The 18,854-nt window shown below is 43.5% G+C and overlaps 1 protein-coding gene and 1 long non-coding RNA gene across 6 annotated transcripts in view; one reads left to right on the top strand and one right to left on the bottom strand.

Moving 5' to 3' along the window:
• The first annotated feature begins 2,664 nt into the window (after positions 1-2,664).
• On the top strand, positions 2,665-8,603 carry LOC309386144. The gene is made up of 2 exons (XR_014174353.1): positions 2,665-5,257; positions 5,291-8,603. It is a non-coding gene; the product is annotated as an uncharacterized lncRNA (long non-coding RNA).
• The window catches only part of PITPNM3 (PITPNM family member 3), a 162,611-nt gene continuing 151,927 nt past the window's right edge, over positions 8,171-18,854 (bottom strand). For all 5 annotated transcript variants that reach the window (XM_081941197.1, XM_081941200.1, XM_081941199.1 and 2 more), the window contains exons 18-20: positions 12,689-12,872; positions 11,820-11,948; positions 8,171-9,404 (exon numbers count right to left, since the gene is read on the bottom strand). In XM_081941197.1, the coding sequence (XP_081797323.1) occupies positions 9,096-9,404; positions 11,820-11,948; positions 12,689-12,872 (622 nt within the window). In that variant the 3' untranslated portion in view covers positions 8,171-9,095. The remainder of the gene's footprint in view (positions 9,405-11,819; positions 11,949-12,688; positions 12,873-18,854) is intronic.

Below are 18,854 nucleotides of genomic sequence, written 5' to 3'. Positions count from 1 at the left end.
AGGAGCCTCTTTTTGCTGGTTGAGTGCTTGGGCCATAACACAAGTGACGTCAAGCTGGCCACACCTACCCTGGCCACATCCACCTCGGCCCCTGAGGTAAAACACAAACCCTGAGGCGGCCCTCAATGAAATTGAGTTTGACACCCCTGATCAGGGGTGGGTTTCTACCAGTTCTAACCTCTTCTATAGAAGAGGTTCCACAAATCTACAGTGCCATTTAGAACCGGTTCCAGCTCCCTCCCCCCGCCCATCATCAAGATGAAGAGCGAGAGGAGGAATTCTGGGAGTTGAAGTCCACAAGTCTTAAAGCTGTCAAGTTTGAACATCCCTGGTTTTTTTTCCTAAAGGGTTAGGGGTGCCAGGGTCTTGCGTGCTTCAAATGCCAGAATTTCTGAGCCAACATTTTGGTTGCTAAGCAAGAGCGTTGTTAAGTGAGTTTCACCACATTTTAAAAGTTGGCCATGCCCACTCAGTCACATGACCGTCAAGCCACTCCCACTCGGTCACATGGCCAGCAAGCCACTCCCACAAAGCAGGCCACACCTTCAGAAGAGGTTCTAAAAAATTTTGAAACCTACCACTGCCCCTGATGTAAGGGATTTGAAGGACATGTGGTAGCAGATAGTAAAGACTCAGCCTGCTTTAGAAGTTACATTGCTTTATTTCCTCTTCTGCTCGTGTAGTCACGGATTTGTGGAAGGTATAGAGTAGGAATAGATACATTTATTTTTGTGCATGAAACAAAGATGCACAGTAGCACACGTGGAAACAATAAGAAACACTAGTTTCAAACAAGGCCTGGTGCTTTATTTCATCAGAGTGCTGAGAGTTAAAACAATTAATCAGAAATTGTGGGTCCGAGCAACAGAAAATTTGCCCACATCAAAGAAAGAGTTAAAAAAGATACATACTGAAAGGCAAAGAAAGTGTGATACTTGACATTAAGTCACGTTAGGTCAGAAGATTTTAAAAACCAGCTGAAAATAAAATAAAATACCACTTGGAAAAAAGCATTAACTCTTCTCTCCCCTCCCGCAACCATTGGAAATGGTTATGTGCTTAAAATATTCTGGCAACCTCTCTGCTGCTGGAGTTTATCCAACATTCAAAATACCACATCCTCATATGCAGACTCGTAACAAAACAATTTTTCAGTTCAAAGCTCACATTCTTTGGCATCTCAGTGTTAAAAAGTCCTTCTGCGAAGGAGATGGGCAATCTCCAAATTTGATATATAAATAAAATCATATAAATAAAAATATAAATATACGGCAGCTTTCAAATCCAAGCTGTTGTTTTTCTTTAAAAAAAACACCTCCAAATAGAATAAATATAACAAGGCCAATTTGGTGTGCTGCTTTGAGGCAGGATAGAATTACTTACTTCTTACCATAGTCTCTGTCTCTCTGATTGTTCCATAAAGATTTAGCTGGTTGTCCACCATCATTATACACTTGATAATCCCCTGTATTGCTCATACTCTCTCTACATTTAGCAATTCAAAGTTTAATTCTTGAAGCACCTCACTGTTACGCCCTCCAACCCTTCCCTTCTAAATCTCACCCTAAAGTGTTTTCCAAGAATCACAGAACCAGACAAATCATGAGTTTGAAAACATCTTCAGACCCAATTCAGGGAAGCATAGTCTAGAACAGTGATGTGGCATGTGGAGCCATGTCGCCTGATACATGTGGCATTGCCCATTCCTCTTCCGGGTTTCTGGCGTACATGTGCACATGATGATCAGCTTGCCTTGGTGCGTGCAGCAGTGCTGTGGACCGGAAGAGCTGGTCTTCCGTTTTCCCGCGTAAGCATGCACGGCAGCTTGCTGATCGGCGTGTGTGCATGCATGGCAGTAACCAGAAGACTTGCTGGCCGGCGCACATGTGCGCGCTGCAAACCGGAAGTTCATTTTCCACTGCACACATGACCCCTGGGCAGATCCTCTTCCTGGTCGCGTCCCAGATGAATTTGCTTTTCGGCTCTCGGAGCTGTGCTCGTGCATGCACACTCCCTTTTTGGCATTTGTTGCCGAAAAGGTTCGCCATCACTGGTCTAGGAGTCCCAGGCTGAGAATCTAAAACACTCTGAACTTAGCTTCTTTGTAGTAGAGTGAACCTATTCAATGATTAACTCACATTTCGAAGACACGAAATCAATATTCATAATTAACCCAGAAAACAAGAACAGGTTTTTAATTTTGCCATTTCACCTCTAGATGGAGAAAGATCAAAGCTATTTTGTATTTTGTAATTATGGATGTAGAATGACGCTGATAAGGCAAGAAGGCAGAGTTCCTGGAAGAATAACTATGTCACTATATCTCCCAACGCCGTAAGAAAACAGCCTAATATATCTTGACTTGGAAAGGTGGCAGGAAAAAATGGAATCTTGTAAATAAGCATGGATTTCTCCATACTTCAAAAGGGATATCTTTTGCTCAGCTGTGTCTATGAGCACTCTATTGACTAAACCAAGGTTTGTACAAATCTACTATATTTTATGGAGTATAAAACACACCAGAGAATAAGACGCACCAAGGTTTTGCAGAGGCAAATTTTAAAAAAAGGTTTTGCACCCTGCAGACCTCCCAAAAATGCATTGTCAAAAAAGGGCATGCATAGCCTTTAGGAGGCTTATCGTGTGTTCCTAGGGGCTGGGGGGCAAAATTGAGAAAAAACGGCCTGTTTTTCGCTCATTTCTGCCCTCCCAGCCCCCAGAAGCACTCTATAAGCATCCTAAAGGCTATGCACAGGCATTTTGGTGAAGGGGGCGAGGTTTCAGGAGGCACAAAATGCTGTATACAGTGTATAAGATGCACCCAGATTTCCATCCTCTTTTTTGAGGGAAAAGGGTGCAGCTTATACTCCGAAAAATATGGTAATTAAGTGTCTAGAGATGAATTGGCGTACCTGGTGTCGCCAATGTAAATTTCATTAAAAAAAATAAAAATATGAAAATATTTAGTATTAGTGCCTCAGATTATTTTGATTTTGGCCCTTTTAATGTGAAGTCTAATAAGCTAACAACTTCCTGTCATCTTTCCAAGATAATTTTAACAAAAATCAAATACAAGTATTAAATACATTTGCAGACTAGTATTAAACATTTTGAATAGCAAATGATGGTACACAGACATGGTGCACGCATGGTTATTATCCTGCTTTCTGGGAGATTTGGAAGGTTGCAGAACTCTTTAGAATTTAGAAATTCATCTACCTGTTTATGGTGAAAAAATTTAGGGACCAAATGTGTTCCAGCAGGAATAGGAGAAACTGTGTGTCTAGCTTTTTGCTGTCTGAAGGATTCATTCTATTGGGAAATATAGGAGATGGTAATAATCAGTGCAAGTGAAGGGGAAAAATGTGAAATAGTTCATCTCTACCAGCACGGAGCTTTTATGAATTCAACTTTCAGCCTCCAAATGACTCTTAATCAGCCTGCATTGCTACCTGATAGTGCTACAAAACTGTTTTGTCTTACTTTGCAAGAGAATGCCTTTGTAGAAGATATTTACCACTTCCAATAATGGTTCTGGTAGTTGACGGGAGATTCTGCAAAGCACAAGTCCCTCGTGTAGAAAAAAGGCAAAGCACTCACATCTAGCCCCATTTGAATATATTTTCCCCATTTTTTCCTTTTCCCTCCCTCCCTCCCTCCCTCCCTCCCTTGGTGCAACACAGAAGATGCTGCGTTCAAATAATGCGGTGAATGATGTGGTTTTCCACCAGGTGAGGTCATGAAAATAGGAGTTGATCTGTAAATGCCAATGAATGGGAAGAAATCTTTGAACATTCAAGAGGACTCAAAGACTACTTCAGAAAAAAGACACACCACAGAATATTTGGGTCAAGGCAGCAGCAGAGGCCGCCAGCCCAGCATTTCCTTTAGTGCTACTTAAATGTGAAAGCTCAGATTTGGATTAAGAACGCTATTCATACCTGGAACAGAGTCAAAGGTCTTTTCACAATCCTACAAAAGAGCAGCCAAACCTTGAACAAAACATGTAATATAAAAGTTAACTTCTGCTATGCAAAGTTAGCAATGGCACTGATGTGAAACACTGCACACACGTGTATGCGCACACACAGCACAACCATATACATGTCATCTCGTAACAACACACATTATAACAAGCCACCATTGTTCACTGGCTTTTTTTTAAAAGAACAAGTTCTTAAATATGAGGGAGCAGCATAAAGGGAACTGTTAACAAGGCATTTAAGAACATTAAGGTTGTCCCAGTCCTGGATGGGGAGAAAGAAGAACGACGTCTTGGTTAACTAGGATACTCCTTTCTATTTATCGTCAGAAAGAGACACGCTGATAGATGGAAGTAACTTTGGGGAATCCAGCAGATCATTCCTCACAGATTGAATCCAAGACCCACAAAGTGATCAATCCATGTCAGGATCGGTCCTAACACACAAGTAGGTTCAAACATCCATTTATCACAATATCGAGAGTGCTATTCTAAGATAGTCCACAAAGGTTTCTTCTTCTTTATTGAAATGTTTTAGAATTATCCAGATCTTCAGTTTTCCTACAAATTTCCCATCTGAATGCACTTGATGCTATCTGCTTCCGACATAACCTTCTTTAAGCAACCTTTCACACCTGTGTTGTCTAGTTGCTTGTTCCAGTCTTTGTTTTTTCCAGGTGAATTCTGAAGCATCAGAAGAACACGGTACTCTCCTGTAAAACTACAGTGAAAAGTAACAGGATGTGGGTGGAGCCCACATGGGAATGGAAAATGTCAGCCAACACAATACATTCATGGTTTTAGTGCCAGCATTTCCATTTCTTAAAGCTTCAGGCCTAAAATGAGACTACAGGGAACTCTTTCGTAGAGATCCCTAAATTGTCATGTCTCAACATTCTTGTTTGTCCCACTTTTGGATAGCAAAGCTTATGCTGAATCACATAAATAGCCTGGAAGTACCTACTGAGGCAATAATTAAGTCAATGGAAGGAGAAGCATTATTAAATGTGGAGGTCTGAGATGAATAAGAGAGGAGGGTATTTTTAAATAAACAGTACTTGAAGAATACCAGCAGATAATCCCAGGGCCAATAAATCTGTTTTGCTAAAATCTCTCAGGGGCCAATAGAACTGACCTTACAAAACCATTTCTTGTACCATGTTACATTTAAATTGAGTTACAAACCTGTTTGCACTCTTTATGGATTTGCCACACATCAAGATGCAATTATTCTGTCCCATTCCTACAAGCATGGAGGATTATAACCAGGGGTGGGTTCCTGCAGTTCTAACCTCTTCTATAGAAGAGGTTCCACAAATCTACAGTGCCATTTAGAACCGGTTCCATCTCCCTTCCCCCGCCCGTCCGCACATCATCAAGATGAAGAGCGAGAGGAGGAATTCGGGAGTTGAAGTCCACAAGTCTTAAAGCTGTCAAGTTTGAACACCCCTGGGTTTTTTTTCTAAAGGGTTAGGGGTGCAAGGGTCTTGTAACTTGACAGCTTTAAGACTTGCACACTTCAAATGCCAGAGTTTCTGAGCCAACATTTTGGTCGCTAAGCAAGAGCGTTGTTAAGTGAGTTTCGCCACATTTTACAAGTTGGCCACACCCACCCAGTCACATGCTGGCAAGCCACTCCCACCTGGTCACATGGCTGACAAGCCACTCCCACCAGTCACATGGCCGGCAAGCCACTCCCACAAAGCAGGCCACACCTACAGAAGAGGTTCTAAAAAAATTTGAAACCCACCACTGACTGTAACACATTCAAGCATGCAATTTGGGGGATATAGTTCCTTACTATAATCATGAGCTAAAGTTGATGTGTTTAACTCTGAATTACCTGGTATAATGTCTACAACACCCTGGGGACTCTCCATTTTTTTTTCTGGGTAACAAAATCTCTCAATAATGTCACCCATAATGCACCGTTGCAAAAGTTGATTGTGAATTATTCTTCAACCTTAACTTGCTTCATTAACTACATGTGATGTCAGTTAAGTCATGTAGAAGCATTAGTCCAAGGGCCTGGACTAATAAGCAGACAAAGGGAAAGTTTCCCAAGATGCCTCCTCAATTGCTTGGAGAATGTCTATCTCTTTTTTAAAAACAGCAAATTTACTCGCTAGATTACATCTAATTTGGTTTTTAAGCCCATGCTATCTGCTTGAATCTTGGTGTAAGGGATGCTTATTATTGACTGGGTTCACTAAAAACACTAAATGCAGTTTACAACAATACTACCTCGAGACATTACTATACCCAAAGAAAGAAATCATATTAACATTATGGTCAAATTCTCACCACTTGTTAAACTAATGGCTGGATTCTCACAAAGGCCAGAATCACCAATTACCCATTTTAGCCTTACCTACCAAAGGGAGGATATGCAGTATAATCAATCAAAACCATGTATTGTGTGAAGTTGAGCAGTTTAACAATTCTGGTAGATCTCCCTACTTATGCAAGAACCAGAAAAAGGTCAATGAAAAGAATGATTAGAGAGACATTCTTTACATGAAGGAGAACAAGAGATAAAACGAAGGAACACCACAGTAAGAGATTCAAAGCTTTTGAGTGGTGTGGTGAGATAAGGGAGCCCCAAAAGAGAATGCCTGCCCTTTCTGTATGCAAAAATCAATCAAGGTCAACAACTTGGAGGGTTTGTGTTTCAGTTTCATTGCCTGCTTCTTTTCTTTTGTGATCTTTGCTGTTCAGCATGTGATAGATAAATGGACCAATGTGGTGCACACTTGGCTGGAAATAGTAGAGTTGTGCTCCCATGTTGTCAAAATCATGAAGGTTAAGTAGCACACTCAATCAGCAAGCACCTTCAGATCGATGGATATTGTCTTGGAAAACTAATGTGCAACTATGGCAGAGTAAGACCATTTGAACATCTGAAGGAGCAAGAGATGTTATTAAATGAGTCTGATGCTCAGAATCAACCCAAATTTGAAAAGGTTAAAAATGCCTCTGTCTGCCATCCTGTCATATAATTATTGGATAGTCCACCTGTACAGTACTTCAAGCAGGCAAGCGGAGTCTGAGAAGAATTGGGGAAGCCGGCAGTTTGAAAATATAGTGTCCAATGGGGAAGAGAAGCCAAAAGGGGTTAAGAGGCTGGTAAGAAGTTAATACTGTTGGAGTCTAAGAGTACAGAAGATGAAGAAAAAAATGGTTATCAGGCAGAGATGGAGCTGGCAGTCAAACAGATGTAGATTCAAGAGTGATCCAAAATCTCTGAAGAGCAGTTGCCAAATAAATCATTATTAAAGGAGAATAATGAAATTGGTGCAGATGCCCATAGGGAGAAAAGGCTTTGAAGATACAAGAAAAATCAAGATTGCATTAGCTATGAGACACTGACAGTTAATATATTTTTTTTACAAAGCCCTTGATTAACTCTCTGAGGAAATTTTGTTGCTGCAGCTTAGGAAAGGTATACAGTTGTATTACCAGAAGCAGATTTATGAAAGGCAAGGACTCATTTAATAATCCTCATTTAATAACCTCAGGATTGTACAGCAATTAAGTCATGAAGCAATTTGCCATATTTCATCCTCCTTTCATTACTGTAGGCACCATCTGCTTTCTAATATTGATATACTTCAAATAAAGAAAAAAAGCTCAATCTATTTAGGGTAAGGTTCTTGTGCGCTGTTACCTTGTCTGGTCAATTCTAAGAACAGATGACAGGCATGTTTTGCCTATTATTTCTGCTATGAAATATGCGCTATGGTACTCTACTTCAATACTTAGTAGTACAATGTCATTTGCTATCTCCCGACTCCTTTCCTTTGCCATTCTTCCATTGTACTTTTGTGATGGGGTAACGGTTGACTGGGGTTGCTCAACTTCTACCAAGGTCCGATGGATCGGGCCCAGAACAGAGATCTCAGTCTCTTTCTCAAGAGTTGCATGGAACTTTCATTTACTCTGTATTTTCTATAGCTACACTGCATCCGATGGTGGGAAAAATAGGTGAGAGACTCCTGAAAAGCCTGTATGCCATGCATACACATTTACCTTATAGGAATAAAATCAACTCCCTTGTTTTGAATCAGTTCCCTAGTTTATTAACTCATTTTATATCCAAATCGACTTAGGATTTACTAGCCCTAACTGGAGAGGTCAAGTTTTGTCATGAGACCGCTTCATATGGAAAACCGATGCCTTATCACTGAGTGTTTGGGATACATATTTTATTCAGAAATGGCAACAGAACTCGTAAAACATTGGAAATATGGCACATGAAATTTGTCTCCTGAAGCTCAACAGTGTGTTCAACACATAGGATAGGACACTGTGAGTAGCAGGAGTGAAGGTTGCTTCAGTGGGATTATGATGATGTGGCAGAAGGATGCAGATGGTCCCTTTAGTTTCTTTAGAAGTTATGGTTTTCTGCAAAAATAGCAAAAATGCTATTGTGTAGCCACAGAAGATGGGTGGCACATCTGAAAAACAGTAGGCCTGCATTGAATCCAGGGTTCAATTTTTTCCACCACTGGTTTCCACGTTCATATGTTGCCTCTACCGAAGCCTCTGATAAATAAGTAAAATTGAGACCTATTCTGGTGATGAGCCAGTGATAGAACTGTCTGGATGAAAAAATATTGGGCTTAAGGCACCCAAGAGATTCCCCCAGTGCACAGCTATGGGCTCCTCCCTTTGATTCTTATTTGCCCCAAGAACTGCAGATGTTGCTGCCGCCACACCAGAAGGCTGCCTTTTTGAGAAGCAGATGTGGTTGCTGTCAGTGAGGCCCTTTCTCACTGAGATGAGCTGGGGCTTCCCCACTCTGCTTTATTGCACATTTTTGTTACGAAGTAAACATTAAGACACAAGCTCATTTTCCTGCCCAGCATCACCCCCCGCAAGAGATCGCGGTTGGTACAAATCGTTTTCTCTACTTTCAATGTTTCATGAGTGGATACAAACAAGAGGAACGAACAGAAAGCTCCCCATGGGAGATAGAAGCTGCCAGAGCTTTGTGAATTCCAATCCTCTCCATCACTTTGAACCATGAAGCTGCCAAGTGCAACTCAAAGAGCAAATGCCTACAAGCTCTTTGCAGGATGCCAGGGGCCTGGTGGTGCAATCCCAGCTCTTGTTATGGGACAGACTCAAACTTATGAACCCCCCCTCTCATCCACACTATGGAGGGCAGATGCCGGTCATGGTCTTTATCTGACTCGGGCTGGCTTTGGGCACGCTCTGGCTTGGGGGTCAAGGATGGTGGGTCAGGCTGCTGGACAGACATAGTTCTCCGGAGGTGATTCCTCTTGCGCAGGAAATCGGGTTGTGAATGAAGACCAAAGCTGCCTTTCCTTAGGATCATGCGGGAGTTGTTCTTCTTAGGCCGAGAACGGAGGCTGAACTCCAGGGAAGCCAAGTGGGCTGCATAACCTTCACTGATAAACTGGAGGAGAGAAGGAGAACAAAGATGACAAACGTTTAGCATCATCTGTGGCATGGAGGAAGGGAGTAATGTAATGCAGAAGCTTCATTGCTCTTCTTCCCAAACACCAACCAACCAGATTAAAAGCCAATGAAGGACAAGTGAATCAAGAATAGACCAATCAGCTGGCTCTTTCCTTGCGGCCACCTGTAAGGAGTAAGAGAGAATTTGTGCCAAGGAATTGGCCAAGCATCCTTCAGTGGAGGGTAATGTTTGTCTACATTTGTAATAAAAAATGCAAAGAATGCAGGGACTCTACAGCCTCCACAGAGGGATGAGTGCGTGGGCAAGAAACATTAAGCTGGTTTTGGGAAAAGGTCTTAACATGAGGCAGCTGTGTTAGACAGCTGGTAGAAGAAGCACTAGCACTAGCCAGTTAGGGGGAATACTGAATCAAAAAGAAGTGAAATTCTTATTCCACTCTACACCTGGAATGTCTATAATTCTGGCAGCCCATTTCTAGATGTATGCGACAACTTAGAGCAGGTGCCATGGAGGGTAACACAGATAACACTATGACTTGAGAGCATGCTCTATATTGCCCTCTTTAATGTTGTAACCCACCCAGAGTTGCCTCGCAATGAGATGGGCAGCCAACAAATTTAATAAATAATGAAAAGATTGAAGGAACCTGGGAGACACATCAGTTGCACCTGGCGTCAGTCTGAACAAAACCGGGGAGACACATCAGTTGCACAAAAGAGAGCCATCAAGAAATGTTTTCCATAGGATCAGAAATAATAGGCATAATACAGAGTTGTCAAATTATAAACCTTTTGTTTAACAACTATTGAAAGCTCAATGGCACTGAAAAGAAGTGATTTATGACTGGTCTTCGCATTTATGGCTGTCACAGTGCCCTCACAGCCAGATGCTCAAAATCCAGGTGCTTGGCAACCAACATGTACATATGACGGTTGCAGTCATTTGCACCCTTTTCAAGGGGCTTCCAACAAAGTCAATGAACAAAGTTGGACTCACTTAAGCATTATGTGATTTGTTTAATGACCATGGTAAAAAAAAAAAAAGGTGAGCGCAGCTCACTTAACAACTGCATCACTTAGCAATGGAAGCTCTGGTCACAATTGTGGCTTTAAGTCAAGGATTCCCTGTAGAAGAGAGAGCCTGTAGTTCGGGATTGAACTGTGAAGTTCTTGGTGCTCTCTGAGCTTTGTTGTTTCCATGCAAACATTTCATTATCCAGTGAAAGTTAAACTGATGTTACCTGAAGATGTTACCTAGCTGGGTAATGGAAGTCCTGCAAACAAGCAGCCAAGCTTAGATAGCACGAAGGACTCCATAATGCAGGGGTGTCCAAAGTTGGGAACTTTAAGACTGGTGGACTTCAACTCCCAGAATTCCCCAGCCAGCAGAGCTGGCTGGGGAATTCTGGGAGTTGAAGTCCACCAGTCTTAAAGTTCCCAACTTTGGACACCCCTGCCATAATGGGAATACGTTGCAGCTACCCAGGTTTTATTTAAATACCATGGCAATCTTCCTAATGGTCAGATCTGTTCAACAGGGCAACTTTCTACTTAGGAAGCTTTGGAATTCTCTGGAGTTTTCAAATAAAGAGCCATCTTTCAAGGATGGTTTCATTAGTTCTCTTGTACACGATAGAGCTGTGATGGGGAACCTATGGCCCGCGTGCCAGAGGTGGCACACAGAGCCCTCTCTGCTGGTACGCACACCGTCGCCCCAGGTCAGATTTCCATGGCGTTTCTTTCGTGAGCTTCTGTTTCCCTGCAAATATTGAAACAGAAGCTCAGCAAAGAAAACGATCTTAACTCTTGCCGCAACTGCAGGTGTTGGGATGCCCCGCCCCCTGCCAGCCAGCTGGTCTTCAGATCTCTGCCGCGCATGTCAGCACATGCACACATGTCCATGCATTTGTGCATTCACACACGCGTGCATCTTCCAGGTTGGGCCTGCGCATGCGTGCAGTTTGGGCATTTAGTGTCTAAAAGGTTTGCCATCACTGCTACAGAGGGTAGGGGTAAATCAGGGTTTCTCTGATTTACTCCTACCTCAGCAAACTTTAAAATGTATGGACTTTAACTTCCAGAATTCCCCAAGCAGCATGGAGAAACACTGGATGAGATTATCCATGTGATTCCTTCCAGTTCCACAATTCTATGATTTTAAGACTTACAATTAAAACTTAAATAAGGAGAGTGCATATATCCTTCTGTCTGGCATGTTTCTATAGGATGCATGCAGGCACATCAGACTAAACTAAGTGCTCTGGTTTGCTGTTGTTGCTGCCGCAGCAGCAGACAAATTCCATCTCACAAGGGTTAATTGTACAATGTCCCCAGGAGCCTTCTTATTTTCCAGGGCCCTTAAATCTTTCAGAACAAGAAAAAGAAAAATCACCTGGCACAGAGTCTGATATTTCTTTGCTGGTCGTCCAACAATGTATATCTGAGAGGGGGAAAGACCCAGGACATTATACACAGAAATGTCCTTCATGGAGCCATAGGCAGCACAAATTTTGATGTGGCACTGGAGGGAGAAATGTCAAAGGTTAGCCATGAAAATATGATACCAGCCAGAGCCTATAGCTCCCATTTTTAATACCCCAATTAACTCACATCATCAGTCTGGGTCACTAGCAATCATGAATTTGAACTATGAAGTTGTTGTGGCCCACCAGCAGAGCTGGCAGCAAAGTGGGACAGTGAGGAGGTTGGGGAGGAACAACTAAGAAATCAGGGTTGACTTGGGAGTAAAGCCACAGGTGGATGGTGAATGGCCCCTCCCTTAAAAAATAAAAGAGGAGCAAAAGGGGAGTGGGCTTTTGCAGGAAACAATTCGTTTGTTTGTTCATTCATTCATTCATTTCAGGAGTGTGAACATCTGTCTGTGAATCTCAGAGACTCTGTGCCCAGTCTTTCCTTGCACAGCATTGCGTTTGGAAAATATTTACATGGCAGCTTTCCAAGCTAGATAAGGTCTGTGATCATAAATTCACCTTTCAAAGACTGTTTACCAGGCTTTTGCTGAATGTGAATGAGAGGAATTCACATTCGTTTACTAAAAAGGGTTTTGTCGGGACCAGGAATCTGCTTTGTGCTTTTTAGAGAAGCCTAGGTCAGAACAGAAGTACATGGATTACTGGAGTCTTAACTCACAGGTTATGGCTGTTTCTGAACAAACTACTCAGGAAAATTAGTGTCTAATTAATCAAACTTCAAAACTTGCTCCTGAAAGGGCAAGGAGGAAGGCTATCAACTAACTGTTACCTCTTGCACAAGATTCCGGAGAAAAATGGTTTTCTGCCTTAAAGGATCATGGACCAGACCATCAGAGAAGAAAATCATTCCTTGAGGGAAGTTGTGTTGAGACAGCCAGGAGACAACACGTTGCTTTTGCATGTCGGGACGTCCTGTGATATAGATAATCAGGTAGCCAAGATCTTGCCAATGCCTGTAACAGAGAGAAGAGAAAAGCAACTGGGATCATCAAACAGTTTATGACGATTCTGTCTGGTAGAGGGGAGGAGTTGAATGGGAGAATACCAGAAGGTGAGAAGGTAACTACAGAGGTGTCCATGGAGATTCTCAGTCATCCAGGTCATGACTGTCTCAAAGGTGCCTTTTCAAAAGGCAACCGGACTTCCTTGTTTTTTCCTTGAAGAGGTTTTGTTTCTCATCTAAGAAGCTTCTTCAGTTCATGTCTTCAAGGATAAACCAAGAAAGTCCAGTTGCCTTTTGAAAAAGCACTTTGGGGACAATCATCACCAGGATGACTGAAAATCTCCATAGGCATTTATTCTGTCCAATAGAATCCCAGAGGGGAAGAGTGAGAATGGGAGAGTACCAAAAGGTGAGAAAGTAACTATAGAGGAAAAACAGATGGTTAGAAAGAGGGAAGGGATGGAATTGCAGATGAAGGTTGTGAAAGTGAAATTGTAAGTTGCTGAGGTCCCCTGGTTATTAGCATGCTATAACAGTCAGAGCTAGGGGAATGAAATTATTTAGCTGGCAATTGAATGCAAATGTATAGCACTTTAAAAATAATTCCGAAACCAATAAATAATCATGAATTATCCTTCAAAATTTTCATTTCTCTAATATTTAACACAGTCTTCTTAATGATAAGTTCCCTCTTTTACCCCTGTATCAATTACTTTCAATTTCAACTTCTTTCTCATCCAGGTGTTTCTCAACCTTGGTAAACTTTTATAGCGCATGGATTTCAATTCCCAGAATTCCCCAGTCACTGCTGTAATCTTTTTTCCTCCTTAGATAAAAGTTTATAAATTATGCATATTAAGGAAAAAAGTAAAAAAAAATCATATTAAACATGGTTGCAAAAGTTGTAGACCAGTGATGGCGAACCTATGGCACGCGTGCCACCTGTGGCACGCGGAGCCATTTGTCAGGGCACGCGAGGTGCTGCCCTGTTAGCTGGCCAGCGCACATGCGCGTGCTGGCCAGCTGGGTTCACCGTTTTTAAAAGCCATTTTTCACCCTGCCCAGGCTCCAGAGGCTTTATAGGAGCCTGGGGAGGGCGAAAAGGGCCTCCCCCGCCCCCCCGCCCCCGGAGGCTTCAGGGACCGTCCGGAGGCATCCCTGAAGCCTTCCGAACGCTTAAAACGACCCTCCGAGCAAACCGGAAGTCCGGTTTGCTCGGAGGGTCGTTTTAAGCGTTCCGAAGGCTTCAGGGATGCCTCCGGACGGTCCCTGAAGCCTCTGGAGGGCCTCCGGGGGGGGTGGGGGAGGCTCTTTTCGCTCTCCCTAGGCTCCTATAAAGCCTCTGGAGCCTGGGCAGGGCAAAAAAAGCATGTAAAAATGGGGGGGGAGTGGCTGTAGTGCGCGTATGCGCACTGGGGGTGTCGCGCATTGCATTATGGATGCGGCACGCCCGCACACAACCCTCCTGCACTCCCCCCACTTGTGGCACCCGAGCCAAAAAAGGTTCACCATCGCTGTTGTAGACGGTGATCCAAAATACAAAAAGGAAAGCATTTGAAGCTTCCCCCTCTATCCCCACATATATTGCATCTGCCAAAAACCTAATCCAAGTTCTCTTCCCTTCTCCCACAGTTCTACTATAGAAACTTCAGAGACACTTTAAATTAGGAGTTTTGACAGATAAATTATTTTACATTTGAGGCTATCTTAATACTATATTTTTAGCAGAGAGTGAACTGTGAGGGTTGAATTGGATCAACCCCAATTTGCAACACATGAGGAAGTAGATAGCATGTTGGCAACAATATTTTTATATCCTTGCACAACCTGGCTTCCAACTTCTAGCCAAGAGGATGTTAGTAATTACATATTACTTCAAATTATGCATGCCTTTCTGAGGGAAAGCCAAATGCCTCTCTATTTAAAAAAGATAGTTACTAGATCACTTCTTAAGGAGCTTTCTACTTCTTAAGAAGACAGGCAATTAAAAGCTAGCTTCTAATCTACTATGGTTGGTAAAGGGATTGAGAGACTGCTGGTTTATCAATTGTAGCCAGTCCTGGATGAAGCAGATTATTTTGCCTAAATTTTCCAGTTTGTGGCAATATAACAATGTGATAGATAAAATCCAATAAAATAATGGCACATTTCAAACTGGCTTCGGGGTAGGTTGTGGTTTGGCTAGCGGCTGATTATCTTTGTTTGGGCAAGAACAGAGGGTGTAGATCAGAGGTGTCAAACTCACGTCATCACGGGGGCATCACATGACATCGGGATTCCCTTCTCTTGCTAAATCGGGGGTGGGAGTGGCTAGGATAACTGAGATTTAGAAATAGGAGCCACAGGCCAACAATGGCTCCATCTCTAGCTTGGACAGAGTTGCTCAGAGATGTCTGTCAGTCAAGGGAGGATCAGTGATTGCGAGCTGAGTCATGGGCAAGATCTTCCTTTTCTATATGCAGTGGAAGATTGAATGCCTTCCTAAAAGGGAAGCAGCTTGCACTATGCAACTATTCTCATCCTTCTGATGAAAGTGCTGACGGCCTATGGATGCACTGCAGTTGTTAAACCAAATAGGAGCTCTTAGGATTCTATTTGGTCTCCGAGGCTTATCAATATCTACACCGAAACTGCTAAAAGATTTGGAGCGAGGTGACATTAGTACATTGAGGACACCCTACTTCTCTGTTACATCTTCAGGAAGTGGACAGGTGTCCCTGCAGAGCTGCCTGCCTACAGCCAGTAATGGGCTGAATGAGAGAAAAATGAATTAAAATTGCATCTGGAGAAAACGAACTTATTGATTGTAGGAGACCATAATTTGAGAGATGGTAATTCTGTCTGGGATTAAATTCTCCCAGAAGGAGCAGGTAGGCAGACTGGAGCAACATCTGGACAAATCTAATTGCTGGATTGAAGAGAGGGAAAAACCCAGGACTGCCTTAACATTTTGTTTCTGGAAGAGTATGACTTAAAAGTGTGGTGTACACAATGGTAAAATGATGAATGTGTTCTATGTAGCATTGTCTGTGAATCTGTGAAGCACCTGGAGGTTTTAATGGTTACATAACTAAACCACCAGGTGAGTCTAGGAAACAATGCTAAGAGGCCATATTACACCTGTGCTTAAAGCATTGCACTACCTGCCAATTTGTTTCCAGGCGGAATACAAATTGCTGCTTTTGAAGCCCTTTGATGCTTAATTCCAGGCTGTTTGAGGAAACTCCTCCTTTTATGAAACTTCAATCTGACTGAAAACATCTGAGGAAATCTGCCTACAACGGTGAACTTGACTAAACCTTCTCTGAGGGGCCTGGCATCTTTACAAGCTATAAAAAGGCTCTCAGGGCATCCCCGCCCCCATGTAGGCTTCCACTGGTTGCTTTGACACTTAGTCCTTGACTTACAACCACAATTGAGCCCGAAATTTCTATTACTAAGTGAGACATTTGTTAAGTGACTTTTGGCTCCATTTCACGAGCTTTCTTGCCACAGTTGTTAAGTGAATCAGGGCAGTTGTTCGGTTAGTCACACGGTTGTTAAGCGAATAGGCCTTCCCCACTGATTTTGCTAGTCAGAAGGTTGCAAAAAGTGATCACATGACCTCAGGACCCTGCAAACATCATCAATAGGAACCAGTTGCCAAGCATCCAAAATTCTGATCATGTGACTGTGCTGTAACGATCAAAAGCATGAAAACCGGTCATAAGTCCCTTTTTTCAATGCCATTGCAACTTTGGTCACTAAATGACCTGTACTTGTTAATATTAACTCTTCTTCTTTTACTCCTTTGTTCTCATGGCTACAAAATCAGGCTTTGGTTTTAAATTTGTTTTATGGCACAGAGATACTTGTTTGGTTTTGGTTTAGCTTGGAATGTGAATGCTGTTGTGGTTTACCAAACATGGTTTATGGCTTAACGTAGGAATGGTTTATGACTATGCAGATCAGGGGAGGGCTGCTGGAGGTTCGCAGGGGTTCAGGAGAACCTCTAGCTAAGATTTGTGCAGTTTGGAGAACCCCCAAATCTCGCTCCTGGCTGGCCCCGCCCACCCCACCCCTCCCATCCCAGGAGTCCCCACGTGGCCTGTTTTGAATGCAGCTAAGTGCAGGGCACACGCGGAGGCTCAGGGAGGGTGAAAAACGGCCTCCAGAACCTGGGGAGGCTGATTTCACCCTCCCGGAGGCTCGAATAAAGCCTCTGATGCCCGGGGAGGGCAAAAATGCCCCCCCCCCGTGGTTCAGGAGGCCAACTAGGCCACGCCCACCCAGCAATTGGGCAGAGAACCCCTTGCTAAAAACTTTGAAGCCCACCCCTGAAGCAGATCTAGCTATTCCTTTGTGCCCCCACAAAGTTCTCTCTGACTCCTGTAAACAAAGTTCAGTAACCAGGTTCCCAGCCACTTGAGAATGGAAATACATACAAGTTGTGGTGCACAGTCTAAAATAGACAAAGTACAAAATTAAACATCTCCACAGCCATATTATCAGTCAACACAGGACTGAAGAGGATGTGTGGCGCAGGAAATTCCCCCTTCCTTACACAAGGTGCTTAACTGCAGTTTTGACGGTTTGGTGCCTAGAGAATCACAGGGAAAAAGTAAAGAGGGGTCGGGGGGGGGCATATGATGGAGACAGGAAACACAATTTCCTTCAAAAAGTTGAAGAAAAGTTCCAGAGTTTAATATTTCATGGAACCTGGAAGTTTTGCCTGGGGATATTCTGTTAGCACTGCTGCCACCAAGTGGTGAAAATGTCACAACGTTTTCCCCAAACAGATGATTTCCAAGGTGCAACTGACAGGAATATGTCAATGCGTATTTTCATTCCGGAATGCTTACCCCTTGACTGCTTCATCAGTAGACAAAAGGGGCTGCCTTTATAGGGAAAGGTCAGGAATTCTCCATGGAAGCCATTGGCTATTTCCACTTGGATTGACGGATTTTCCCTTGCACAGATATATCTTACGTGGTAGCAGTTGTGCTCTTTCCTCGCCCAGGAGGCAGTGCAGGCCTCACAACTGGACTACTGTACTGCACTCTACCTGGGGCTGCCCTTGAAAACCAGACAGAAGCTACACTTGGTTCAAAATGCAGCAGTGCGAGCAATAATGGGCACGCCTCATTGTGCCCATGTATCACCACTGCTACACTAGCTGTCATTTGGCTTCTGGGTACGATTCAAGGTGCTGATTGATACCTTTAAACCCCTTCATGGAATAGGACTTGGTTGTCTGAGGGATCACCTTTCTCTGGTACATTCAGGCTGAGTTGGGTGCACTCCAGGTCCCTTCTATTAAAGGCTGCCATCTTGTGGGGCCAAGGAAGATCCCCGCCCTTTAGAGCAGTGGTCACCAACTGGTGTTCCATGGACCACTGGTGCTCCGCAGAAAAAATATTTCCATTTTTTATACTGCACTAAATCGGGGGTCCTCAAACTACGGCCCCCGGGCCAGATACGTGCAATGAGCATTTGTGTTACTGCAGAGTCTCCCCCTTTGGGGTCTTTTTGTGTAGGTTGGAGAGGGGGGAGAAATTCTGACTTGGGGTCTGCTTCAGCCTCCTGGCACGGGGCTTTGGGCGAAGGCTGGAGGAAAGTGCCACTGGTGGCAAGGAGCCGGAGGTCCTCGTTCCAGTGGGATTGCATCATGGCCTGGAACAGGCTGACTATCTCAGCCCGCTGAGCCTCCAGGCGCCGGTACCTGGCCTTGCACTCCCACAGGTCTTCTCTCTGCTTGGAAAGCCTATGCTCGTAGTCCTCAGTGAGGTGCTTCTGCTGAGCCTCCTTCTTAGTCAGATCCAATTTGAACAGAGCCAGCTGTTTTGCTAACTCTTTCTCATGGTGGCTGCTTAGCTCCAACAACTGCTTCCTGTTGGAGCCCTAAGGAGCCTAGGCAGGCAGGAGAGGGGTGGGTAAGAGGGGATGGACGAGTAGAGGCTGGCGAGGCACCCCTTGACCAGATCATATTATTGGTCCGCGGAATATAAAATTA

The sequence above is a fragment of the Natrix helvetica genome (assembly GCF_964273705.1).
Source record: "Natrix helvetica genome assembly, chromosome: 2".
In the NCBI taxonomy this organism is placed as follows: Eukaryota; Metazoa; Chordata; class Lepidosauria; order Squamata; family Natricidae; genus Natrix; species Natrix helvetica.
This window is presented reverse-complemented; position numbering and strand designations above follow the sequence as displayed.